The following is a 13,238-nucleotide window of genomic DNA, read 5'->3' as shown; positions in this document are numbered from 1 at the left end:
AGGTGCTGTTTCTTCGCATCCCTTAGCGCATCCCTCCTCATGCACCTGCCTCATTCCCCAAAGCTATTGACATGCTTGCTTTTTTGAGTCCAAGTCTCCTTTTGGTGTCCTATGTTCTTCTATCTGTGCTTCCAGTGAGATTAATAAATATTGTACACACAGAACTTCTGCAGGGCCCATCACAGGAGCCCTGAGTGTCCCTCTGAAATATTTCATTTTGGTTTCTTGCCATCCCTTCTTTTTGAACATATGACTGCCAACAGATCAATAGCAGCTACATGCTTTGCAATCAACATCCATTGTTCAACCTGCAGCACTGTGTCCTCCTTTTTATTTGAGTGATTCTTCTCCTGTCCCATAATACACAAGGACCCCAATGGTTTTGCATGTGAGTGCTATCAGGTGCATCTCAGCTGTGTGTAGCAAGTCTCAGTGCCCGGCCCAGCTGGGTTAAGTCCTCAAGCAGGTCAAGACATCACCATGTCCCAGCGCTGACTCATGGCTGTGCTCTCGCAAGGATTGATGACAAGTTCTTTGGTATTCTCATTCGTGTCCCCAGTCATCTCAGTGTCCAAACAGAAGCGTGAAGCTATGTGCTCAATGTGTGACCCAACTTTACCCCATCGCTGCAGAGAGACATACAGAAGAGGAGAAACATGAGTGAACAAGCCTCCTCCTCTTTACGCTTTTACTACACTGGTTCAGCATCAAGAGACAGCCATCACCACAACTTTGTGGCCTGATGCTGGGAAGTACAGGGCTCCCCCAGCCTACACCAAGCAGAACATATGCTGAGCATTTCTCCCATCTGAAACACACTCATTTAAACTCAGCCTCTGTTTGGCATCAGAAAGTGAGTATATTACTAACAGCTTTTTCCCCAGGTCGCTGGTTCAAATGTCAGCTCAATGATTAAATGCAGAGAAATGTTAGCACATGGAGCTGACTGGCAGCCATGTGGACTAAATTGCCAGTTTCACTTTGACTTCTGCAGATAAGTATCCAGATCACCACTTGCACTAATAGACATCCTTACCAACACATTCATTTAAGGCAAAGGACTGAACAGGCCAGAGTCTGTGCTTCCAGACAGACTGTGCTTCCCAAATGATGTCAAACACACCAGCGATTCGATGATTCTATATTATGCTGAAAGAAAGGGAACTTCAAAGAAAACGTGTCAAAGAAAGGGCTCACCTGCTTGTTGTCACCTTCTTTGCAAGGTGACAGGAGCACCTGGGAACCAGGGAAAAGGGTGTACACAGACAAGCACAGATGCTGCTGACGGACTTGGTGGTTGTATGTGTATGTCCATTCCTGCAAAGAGGAATAAAAGAAAGAAAGGTGGTGAGAAATCAGGGATGATTCTTGGTATTCCTATACCTGGAAAGCAAACACTTTGGCTTGGATCCTGCCCCCTATGAAACCAAGCACAAACCTCATTGACTTCAAGAGGTACCAGGACAGATCACTAGGGATGCTTAAAGCCTGGGGAACCATACTGGAGACTGGCCACCAGCATGATGTAACCCCATTTACTATAAAACTTCAAGCCCTACCCATCAGCCAATTGGTCACCCATTCTATTATGTATTCATCTAGCTGGACATAAGGATACTGTGAGAAATAGTATTGAAAGCTTTGCTGAAATCCAAAAAGATTGCATCAATTGGCTTCCCTTGGTCAGCTAGATGGGTGACCTTGTCATAAAAGGAAATTAAGTTCATTAGGCAGTGAACATATGTTGGCTGCAACCAATGACTGCATTGACCTTCAGGTGTTTTCAGCAACTCCCATAATAATCTTCTCCATAATTTTACCAGGCACTGAAGAGAGACTAACAGGCCTGTAATTACCAGGGTCTTCTTTCTTGCCCTTCTTCAAAATTGGAATAACATTTGCCACCTTCCAGTCAACTGGGACCTCTCCAGATACCCAAGACCATTGAAAAAGAATTGAAAGAGGTCTCACAATGAGGGATTTCTTGACCTCTATAACCTGCTTGCTTCACTGAAGCACCTCACAGAGGATGGTTCCTCCCAGAGGTTCTCTGTGCTTTTTTCCAGGCCAGGCTCTGTTCATGCCATCCCATTATTCACACTGTCTCAAGGCAGGACCATCCTCTCATTCAACAAAGGTCCATGGGATAGACGGGGTGGTGGTAACCACGTCTCCTAAGCAATTCATCATAAGAAGTGAGGCCTACAAAGCTAAATATATGCATCAGTTCAACAGCCAACATTAGATCCTGCCTCCTTGCCCCAGGCTGTCCTGCTACTGTTTTATCTAAACTGAAAGATTTTCAGAAGGCTCTTCTATTTCAGCAGAACGGCTTTTTATGTAAGCCAGTCCTGCTGAACATGTTTTATCTAGTTTTAGTTTTATCTTGTCCCTTTTCAGCCCCAGATGAAAGCCTGAGAAAACGATACATAAAATCGAGAGTCTGAAAAAAAGGCACTTGAACACCACAGAATCCATGAAAAGCTTTGAGTTAAAATAAAGGCAAATGGCCATACAAATTTTTATCTTACCCTACTTTTTCTCTTATTTGTATTAGTTGGCATGAAAATTTCTGCTTTTTTCCCCAGAAGAAACTACTGTATCTTCTAAACCCTGACACATCAAATACTCCAGTGGCCAGCATAGCAGTAACAATGGCAGAGCCTTGCACCCCAGGGGTTCTGGTGAACTGGGCAGCCCCAGGTTCCTCCTAAGAGAGACCTTTAAAGAGCTAACATGGCTCCAGGGCTGCAGGCTGACCTGTAGATGCCAGCAGTGTTATGAGCTGACCACTGACACAAAAGAAAAACGGACACATGAGGTGAAACTGAGATCAACGTTTCTTGCCTTTTCAAAGACAAAACAGCTTTTGCTGAAATGGTGGTGGAGTGAGGAGGAAGAGGGTGGGCTGGGAAAGCAGAACTACCAGTTGCACACCACAAGCAGCAATGCTCTCAATCCCCTTCCTCTGAAGCTTCAGCTAGTACTAACCCGCACCCAAGGCTTGCGACTATTTTTCAAGGATTTAGCATCATTCAGGCAGGCACCTGTCACTGCTACTCAGCATCATTCAGAAATGAGGAAACTATTTTAAAATGTGACCTTCAGCCTGGCATAGTAGCCTCTCAGCCTAGCAAGGAGCTGCTTGATACAAGCCCAGTGTTATGTGACAGAACAGTACATGCTCCACTGCCAAACAAGAGGTCAGCTGTACCCTAAAGCCAGTGTAGCAGCCAGAGAAAAAATGTTTCTGAAGAAGTCAGGAACAACTTCAGCCCTCATTATTACTTACTTAACATCATAGGGAAAGAGTGCCCAAGACTGTTAGCGTGTGACTGCATGGGTCATCTAAGGATACCCAAACGCTCCACTCATCAAAAGGCCCTGGGGTGCAATCTGGGCTCAGGTACATCTCAGGAGAGGGAAAGAAAAGTGCAGAGGGTTCCTGTGGTAGTCCAGGTGCAGAAGTGACACTGCTGCCAGCCAGCCCACTGCTCTGTCAGCTCAGCCCAGCTACAAGCCCTGCCATGCCCTAAACCTTCCCCTCCACAGCAACAGCTCTGCAAGTTTCTTTTTTGAATCCCAGTGGCCCCAAAATGGAAAAGATACAAAAATGACTATGTTTTTGCATTTGCTAACCCTCTGTCACTGGGAATTATGCTGTGAACAATTTTCCCTTATCAACACTGCCACACTCCCCAGAGAGACACTTCTTTGCTAGCTTTCTGTCATCTCTTCAGGGCCTGTTTTGCCATACTAGCCACCAAAGATGGCCACTGGTTAGGCACCTTTGGGCTCTGCTGCTGGGCCATATTCAGGCCTCTTCTCTATGACTACCACAGAGGGGCAGGGGCCATGTTGGCCTCCGTGGTCCTGTGGCGTAGAGGCTTCTCCAAGGATTTTATGCTGCAACAACCCACAGCAAGATGTGACTTCGGTATATTGAAAGTCAACATTATTGCTCTTCTTACATCAAATATGAAACTAAGCAGCATTTGGGATTGCTGCATACTCTATCCTATACAGCCTAGTGATCATAGAATCATAGAGTCCGTCAGGTTGGAAAAGACCTCTAAGATCATCTAGTCCAACCTTTACCCTAGTGCTGACAAGTCCACCACTAAACCATGCTACTAAGTTCTGCATCTACATGTTTCTTAAAGACCTCCAGGGATGGTGACTCAACCACTTCCCTAGGCAGCCTATTCCACTGCCACACAACTCCTTCAGTAAACAAATTTCTCCTAATATCCAACCTAAACCTCCCCTGGCACAACTTGAGGTCATTGTCTCTTGCCTTATCACTTGGTGCTTGGGATAAGAGCCCAATCCCCACCTCAATTACCTTAAGGTAACTGTAAAGTACAGTAAGGTCTCCCCTGAGCCTCCTCTTCTCCAGACTAAACAACCCCAGCTCGCTCAGCCGCTCCTCACAGGATTTGTGTTCCAGGCCCTTTAACAGCTTCGTAGCCCTTCTCTGGGCACACTCCAGGGCCTTGATATCCTTCTTGTACTGAGAGGCCAAAGCTGAACACAGTACTTGAGGTGCGGCCTCACCAGAGCACAGTACAGGGGGATGATCACCTCCCTGGTCCTGCTGGCTACAATATTCCTGATATAAGCCAGGGTGTCGCTGGCCTTTTTGGCCACCTGAGCACACTGCCGGCTCTTGTTCATTAACCAGTCTCCTTAACAGGCCAAAGTCTGCCCTCTGGATGTCCAGGTTGGCAGTTCTGCTAACCCCCATCCTTACTTTTCCAAGAGTCAAAAACTCTATTAATTTATGATCACTGTGTCCAAGACGACCTCCAACCTTCACATCACCCACAAGTCCTTACTTATTTACGAGTAAAAGGTCCAGAGGAGCACCATCCCTAGTTGGCTCACTGTCAGGAAGTTATCTTCCACACACTCTGGAAACCTCCTAGACTGGTTCTTCTCTGTTGTGTTGTATTTCCAGCAGACAGCTGGTAAGTTGAAGTCCCCCATGAGAACAAGGGATAGTGATTGCAAGACTTCTCCCAGCTGTTTGTAAAATATTTTGTCTGCCTCTTCAGCCTGGTTAGGCAGGCTATAACAGACATTCACCAGGACATCTCCCTCATTGGCCTTCCCTCTGATTCTTACCCATAAACATTCAACCCTGTCGTCACCATTACTAATCTCAAGACAATCCAAACACTCCCTAACATGGTGGCTACCCCGCCGTATCACCTATCCCTTCTGAAGAGTTTGTAGCCATCCATTGCTTGATTATAGCCCCCATGTCATGCCTAAGTTTAAGTAGTCTTGAAACAATTGTACAATTAAATATAAGCTTCTATCCACAATGAAAATTTAAACACACTACTTCCATCTGGAACGTTCTCCGTGGCTTACAAGTACTACTTCAGAAAGAAACAGAAAGATGAAAGGGATAAAAATGTTCTCTATTCCTGCCTGTTTGTTGAGTGAAGCTATTCGGTGGTCTGTCTGTATTGCATTTTTCTGTTCTGTTGCAGAATTACACTGACTGCACTTCTGGACATCCACAAGAATGGAGTTGCCATCCAGTGGAAAGCAAACATCAGCAGGGTCAGAATGTGAAGATGAAAAAGTTCATGGCATGAAAAATTCTGAAAATTTTCTCCACTGAAGTGTCAAAACAGAATGTGTTTGATGGGAATAAAACAATCCAACTTGGTGGCATGCCATTTCTCATTGTAATATATCACATAAAATTGGTATCTCAAGAAAGACCAATGCCATTTCATTTTGAAACGCAGTATTTCAAAATACTTCAAGCAGTATTTTCCATTCTGATTTTCCCAAAAAGATTTTTTAAAACATTCAATTTATTGGAAGTTACAATTTTCACTATCTTTTTTTCCTTCAGCAAAGTTGCCCTGCAAAACATGATGACCTATTCTCATTAGCTCACTTCTCTTGCAGTTTGTGTAAGAAGTCCATGTAGCACTAGAAGAAATAAAAAGAATTCTAAAACCTGGAAATCAGGTAAATTGTAAGAACGGTGACTATGTGGCACTTGCAGTTATAGTCACTATACTTTCTGAAATTACTAAAATTTAAATAGTCTTTTTTTTCTTTTTTTTTTTTTTTAAACCAGACTGTAACAGATATTATTTTAGTGACTAAAGGCAGGCATTCAATCGCATATGAAAGATTTGCACATAACGACATGCTTTGTTTGCACATCCAAATTCGGGAAATTTTCAGGAACACCTTCAGGCTGGGCCTTATATATGTACCTGGTCTGAATGTTTAACCACGAGGATTAAGGATGTACAGTCAAGTAGAAGTAAGCATACTGTTGTCTAATTAATTATTTTGCGGCACGCCAAAAAAAGCAAGTGATTGTTATTCTCCCTTCTTATAAATGGGAAAGGTGAGAGAATGCACTGACATGCCCAAAATCACAAAGGAAGCCTGAGGCAAACGCAGGTTTTTGAAGCTACATCCTCAGGGTCCTGCTCCAGTGACTCCACAGTAAGGCACATACACCAGCTCTCAGCTCTAACATTTCCTAGAATATGCTTTTGAAAACACATGCTGATTCATATAGCTTTTTTTTTTCCTCAGATTGAAAAAGCAAGATCACCCTCATTAAATTCTCAATAGTTTAATGGGCAATTGAGAGAACGCAGACTATGAAGTTATAAATACCATTGCAATTCAGAGCATTTTGAAAGAAATAAGGCTGAAAGATGAGAGAAAATTATAGTTCTCTTTGTCTTTCTCTGATCTCTGCAGATGGGCAGCAGTAAGAGCTCAGTGCAGACTAGCACAGAGATAAGTGATCCAGCTTGTACTGGGGCTCTGGCACCAGTCCCTGCTGCTGCCCAGGGCCTCTACTGAGGCAAGGAGGTTAAACTACATGCTCCCTCAGGAAAGGGACCGGCAGCAGGGTAACCCTCTAACAGAACTTTAGCAAGCTTAGAAAATCACCTTGAAGCTGCACCAGAGCCTGCATCTCCAGCCTTCTCACCTGTGCTGTTGCTGCTGTCCCTTTGCTGTTGATGCAAGGATTTAAGCTCAAGATGGGCAACTCTTGGGCTTCAGACTGGTGCGACTCCAGGCAACTCTGCCTTTGTCTGATCATCCCAGTCTGATATAGTAATTCCTTGGGAATCCTGTGGGAACAACGTGGAGAAAAAAAAAAAATCATTCCTGCTCCCTCCAGGCATGTAGTGTACTCCTAGGGAGGCTCAGTGGGGTGAGGAAGGTGTTGCTGTGCCAGTTCACATTCAGGAAATGAGCGGCAAGATCTATTTCAGTATCAAACCACTGCAAGCAGTGCATGGCCAGGGACATTGCAGAAGCAGCACTCACAGATGGATGGTCAGCCTTTATAAGGGGACAGAATAAATAACTGTGCAAGGCAAATAGAGAAGCAAGGAACAGACTGTGAGCAGGCTGAAGGTCAGCCTTCAGCTTACAGAAGTGGGAAACTTTATAACAAACTGCCACACAGTTCTGGCATTCCTTTTCAGTGCTGCTGCACAATGCCATGCATGGTGAAAAAAGCCAGAAGATGGCTATAAATCAGTCTTACACTGCAACTCTGCACTCAGCCATTGCACCAGCAGGTCCCTGGAGGTATCTCCAAAACTTGTGCACCCTTTCTGCTCCTCCTGGCAGCGACTAAGGTAATGGATGCAATGGTTCCTGGAGTAATTTGGTGACTAAAAGGGATCTGCACAACAGCAGCTGTGGAAGTGCATATAAAACAAAGCACTAGGGTATGAGTAAGGCAGAGTCACCTGAATACAGGTCATAAACTCCTAGCATGGACACTCTAATAACAGTGAGGTCTTGTGCCACGGAGAACCATGGCTAAGAATGCTTATGGAAAGCAGGATCACAAATGAACTATGTCACGCTGTGAATGAGCAGTGTTTAAAAAAAATTCACAAATGCACAAAGTTTGCCATGCTCTGCTGTGAAGCCCAAGGGAGGAGGTATCTGTGTCTCTGGGTAGGAGGGAGGTGTGGAGACCAGAGGGGCAGAGAAAATGTCTCTGGCAGCAGGGACGGGGCATTCCCCTGGAGATCTGACATCCATACCGGAGCTCGGGGTAAACGTTCTCCAGGTACCACTTGAAGCTATGGCACTTCAGTCTTTTCCGCAGCTCCACTCTGCTCTGGATGCTGGGGGGAGAAAATATGGTGGAGTGACAATGGAGATTATGAGAGTCAAACCCAAGGCACCAAAACCCAACAGATATGCACAGACAGCAAACACCAGAGCATCAGCAGCACTATTTCCTGCTGTCTTCTACATAAGCTTGGTTAGTTGCTTTGATCTCTGTGTCTTGTGGAGGTCTCACCCAGTAAAATGCCATGATTTGGCATACTGCCAAATATTGATAATATTGCCATTTTAACAAGGAGTCTGAAGTTTAGGGTTTGTGGAAAATCACAACCATTTAAAAATGATTAGTAACAAATGTATGCTATCTACTAGATGCAATAAAATTAATTAATGGAAAAATTAATGGAAATTAATATATGCTATTATAAGTTACTCTTAGTTTATAGTACTACAGAAGGCCTTGATTCACAGGAGCACTTAAATACACCTTTAAGTCACTAGAAATTAATCACATGGTGATATACTTCTTTCTTACATTAATCAGGGCTAAACCGCTCAGGTGTCATGCTGTACAGAGCGACATCTCCCTCACTCCAGCTCCTCTTTGGGCCAGCTTCTACCCATGGAGCTGGTATGACCTCCAGTACCTTCCCTTTGCATAGTTTATCTTCTCTCCACCCTCATTCATATATTGAGCAGGACAGAGTTACTACTTCATCTCACTCTGACAGATGGGAAGAGGATACGAATTCGGTGGAAATAGGTTAACCTCCAAGATTTCGATTTATTTATCCTGGAAATGGAAGAGTAGCCAGAATGAATTTCAGTTTGGGTTTGAACTCTGCTTTGCTCCAAAGGAAACATTCTAAGGAAAGGAAGAGCATATGAAAATGAGAAAATAACACAAATACATACAATCCTCCTGACGTGGAGACATTTCTGACTGTTTAAATGGTGAATAGAAAACTCTATCAATATTAAGCACTTGTTCCTTTCCAATAAATCCTTACTAGGTCCAAAATCTGATGATTTTCATGACACTCAGCTGCCAGCGAGATCCGTGGACTCTCCCCCAAATTCAGCTCTGGGACCAGAAGTACTAGTAACTAACACTAAGGATAGGACACGGCTGCCCATGGAGGTTTCCATTTCCCTCACCATGACTTGGTTTACTCATCGGGATAAAGTAGTATCACATACAAACTTCTGTTTTATATTGCTGTGCTTGTAGCTTCTGACTGCCATTAGCATTTAATTGAGCGTTACTGCAGAAGCAATGCAGGGAGGTTTCCACTACAGGGTGACAGCACCACGAAAACCAACTGCAGCTGGCAGAACGTGGGCAGCGGGGAGGACACTTACTTTCCACAGGGTCTCCCCTGGGCTGCAGGACGGGCTGCATAGTAGTACTGTTTGAATTCATCCATCCACACCTCTGCCGTGCGCTTGGTGTTTCTGAAGGAGGCAACAGAAGACAAATGAAGCAAAGAAAGCCTCTGAGGGGACACCCACACTTTCTAAAATGCATCAACTATTCCAGCTCCCTCTCCTTCCATCCTCAGCTTGGTCTTTGTCTTCACCCAAGCCACCTTTGAGCCTGTCCAGCCCTCAATATCAAATTCTTCCTCCTCCCCATTAGTCCAGGTACCAGACACAAGAAGTGTGTGACAAGAAATCACAGCTTGGGCAGGGAATTCACTTTCTTCAGCTCAGCTGGATGTTTTGCATCCACCACACTCAGAAGCATGGCTTCTCTTAAGTGCCATCTCCCAGGCAGGCCAGGGTTTTATTTAGTGGATGGGATGGAGATCTGAAGAGCAGTGCAATATCTGCCAAAGACTAAAGCCACGTGTTTCATTTGTTTCACTTCTGTAGGGGCTGTCCTGCTTTGCACCCCTGGATTTCACTGGGACAAATCTCTGCAAAGGTTTATGAACCTCAGGAGATTTTCAGTTGACTTCAGATGGCTGCAACTCTCCTTGCAAATGACTTTGTTTCTCAGTGCTAATCCTCCCATCTCTGTCTGGTCAGGGTAGTCCTGCCCAAGCCACTGCCTCCCAGAAGAGGATAATCCACACATGAACCCAGCTTGATGCTGGATCCTGAGCTGTCTCTCACACTAAGGAAGTGTGAGGCGGTGTGGAAAAAAAGTCATTATCTGGCAGAAAAGTGAAAATATTTCTTGTTAACATCTCTGTTACAGAGATACTATGAAGCATCGGATTGACAGAAACTGCTTCTCCACCCCGTCTATATACTATATTAAGTTTAAGCCTGAGAGATATCATAAGGTTAATCAAAACCCAGCTCCTAATACCTAGGATAAGTTTCTCCAGACTGCTTTTCAATGCCTTGCTGATTTGTAGTGCTTCCCATGGGCTAAGTGCTCTCGTTCAAGAGATGCATAAGTCACAGTGTCTACGTCTGGATATAGCCTTCCCCAAAGTTGAGTATTTCAGACTGCCTTCCTGATCTTGGGTTTATGGGAATAAATGGGAATAAATGCCAAGGCTTGCACCTGGGTCTTGATTCAGGCCTATGTAAAGTCCATGTCCCAGTCTTTTTTGCAGGAGTCTTATTTCACTATTAAAAGCAAGAGTCTCCTTTGGTGGCCCTCCTCCTTGATGCCAGCAACATCCTGTGCCCCTCTACACCATCCTTTTGAAGTGTCTTCAGTGACCCAGCTGAAGAGTTCCCCTCCTGGCCCCCACACTGTGTGGCTGGACATGTTGTGTCAGGTATAACCGAGAGGTGTAATTTACACTCTCCAGTTTCACTGTCACACGCAAAGCATGAGGAAGCTGCAGAGAGCCCAAGACAGCGGCAACCCCGCTGCAAGTCCCTAGGCCCTCACAAATGCTGTTGGATCATTGAAACACCAGGAAATTCACTCTAAAACGAACACCTGGTGTGTGAGCACATACAAATGCAGTTTATCTGGGAAACAACCCTGTATTAAGTATAAGTGCCCCCAGTGTCTTTCTCTGTCGTTTACTTAAAAGATAACCTTTAGTCTAGTGCTCAAAAAAAAGAGAAAATCCTTCCTGACTTTACCAGCTGCTCCCATCATCCTTTCCCCTACCTCACCTTCTTTTTTCCAGGATCTTGGCCCATTTCAGCCACTCACTGCAGTACCCAATTTGGTCCCTGTTCCTGGGTGTAAGGCCAGGACCCCTTCAGCTGGGATATCCTGGCAGCCCCCTCAGTGCCCCTCCCGTGAGGTGCAGCCCATCACCACTCCTGCTCAGTCACTCTGCTCTTTGCTGAAAGGCACCATGAACCATATTTTCTGGTTCTGCTAAGTCCTGCTCAGCCCCAAGCTAAAGCTACTGCATACTGATAGACATGGCTGACATCCTGACTTCAGTGCATTATAAACGTTTTCTTATGACCTTAGCATCTAAAACATTTGTTGTGGTAGCTAGGGCTCAGGGAGCTAAAGGGCTCGTCCCTTCATTTCTGTGGCAATGAAAGGAACCACTTTAAGTATTCTACCTCTGTCATATTCTTGACATTATAGAAATCCTAAGGGAGACAGTTGTACCAGCCTGCTTTGGCTCAGGAAATTCATACCCATGGGTATGTCACAATTTTTCAACCAAACTTTCCTACTCGCCTCCCTGCAAGGGCAGCAGCTTGATCTGCTTCACAAAAAAAAAGCAAATCCAGAACACCCACTTGATGTATGTATTGGCGTTCCCCTCTGGAAAGACATATGGATGTTTCTTCCGGAAGACATGTCCAACACGGCTGCAGGGGATGATTTCCAGGCTACCTCCACACATCCACACACGGAAAGAGATTTCTACAAGAGAGGCAGCTTCAGCATGTTGTGTTTCTGTCCTACAGCAGGCTGGATCTCAGTATTACCTCTCATTTCATCCTCTGCCACATTAAACCAGGGTAAATCAATTACTAGAGGGGCTTTCTTAGGCACAACTCCTGACAAAGTGCATTTCAAAGCTTCTTGCGATCTGTTTGAAGTTCACACACTTGAAACCTGTCTATAGCACGGCAGGCCCTATCACGCTGGTGAGAGTGAGACATTGAGTTAGTCCCTTTACATGAATTCCTGCTCACAGCACAGAACCACCCATGCAGTTTTTTAATCATTTCTGCACTGGCCACTTCAGAGCTGTTTCCCTACAAGGGGCTGCCAAGTTCACCAAGAGAGGCCATGAGCTCTGCTTTTTAATGATGGCAGCAGTCATTATCTTTATGAAACTTTATGAACGTTTATGTCCCCTCGAGCAGGACAACATGCCTGCAGCACAATCCACAATTGACACCACGGCTCTTGACGGGGAGCTGGATGAAATCACCAGCTCTGAGGTGGCACAGGCAGGCAGAGCAGCTGCTCTAAGGGGTCTGTCTGGTCCCAGCAGCTGTGAAGATATGAATCTGCAGCTGTATCATCAGACAGTCATGCTTAGACAGAACCAGCATGGAAAAGAAATTAAATAAAAAGGAAAGGCTTCTGCAGCTCTGTGCATCCTGTTTTATGATCTGTTGGCAGCATAGATCTATGTCTCTACTCCAAAACCAATTCCTTTTCACTGCTCCATCACATTTAACTACAAGAGTCAGGCAGAAGGATGCCCATTGCTTTGCCAGCCTGTGCCCCATGCACTGGCAGGCAGCAGGGGCCAGAGAAGGCTGGAGTGGGAAAGTATGGCAGGAAGGAGAAACATTTCTTTCCAGAATCGCCTTTCTTTCTTCCCTTGCTGTGCTTACAGGCAAAAGCTGCCACAGTCCCATCACTTCTCTAAGTGCTGGGTATGACCAGTGTGGATACTGTGTTGTACTTTCCTCTCTGCTGGTATTTCTGCTTGGGCTGGGAGAGAAGCCGTGACACACTACAACTGACCTGCACCTGATCCTAAGAAAGAGGTGAGCTGGGGTGATTTCCATGTGTTGTGAACTGGTGCTTGGGAGGCAGGGGATGCTAAGGAGCCTGAGCTCCCTGTGTCAGACATCACACTCCCTGCAGGTCCTACTCCAGCCCCAGCAGAGGCAAATAAAGCACAGGTTTCAGCAGGGAAGGCTGACCCATTGTACTGGGTTTACGTGGCAAGGTTTTGGTAGCAGGGGGCCATAGGGATGGCTTCTGTGAGAAGGATCTAGAAGCTGCCCCATGTTTGGTAAGG

The 13,238-nt window shown here is 45.2% G+C and overlaps 1 protein-coding gene across 1 annotated transcript in view; it reads right to left on the bottom strand.

Moving 5' to 3' along the window:
• Positions 1 to 462: 462 nt before the first annotated feature.
• GALNT14 (polypeptide N-acetylgalactosaminyltransferase 14) overlaps positions 463 to 13,238 on the bottom strand; it is a 70,258-nt gene continuing 57,482 nt past the window's right edge. The window contains exons 10-15 of the mRNA XM_050709830.1: positions 11,770 to 11,896; positions 9,454 to 9,546; positions 8,064 to 8,147; positions 6,986 to 7,130; positions 1,198 to 1,317; positions 463 to 626 (exon numbers count right to left, since the gene is read on the bottom strand). Coding sequence (XP_050565787.1) covers positions 468 to 626; positions 1,198 to 1,317; positions 6,986 to 7,130; positions 8,064 to 8,147; positions 9,454 to 9,546; positions 11,770 to 11,896 — 728 coding nt within the window. The 3' untranslated portion in view covers positions 463 to 467. The remainder of the gene's footprint in view (positions 627 to 1,197; positions 1,318 to 6,985; positions 7,131 to 8,063; positions 8,148 to 9,453; positions 9,547 to 11,769; positions 11,897 to 13,238) is intronic.

This window comes from Cygnus atratus, chromosome 3 (assembly GCF_013377495.2).
Source record: "Cygnus atratus isolate AKBS03 ecotype Queensland, Australia chromosome 3, CAtr_DNAZoo_HiC_assembly, whole genome shotgun sequence".
Classification (NCBI taxonomy): Eukaryota; Metazoa; Chordata; class Aves; order Anseriformes; family Anatidae; genus Cygnus; species Cygnus atratus.
This window is presented reverse-complemented; position numbering and strand designations above follow the sequence as displayed.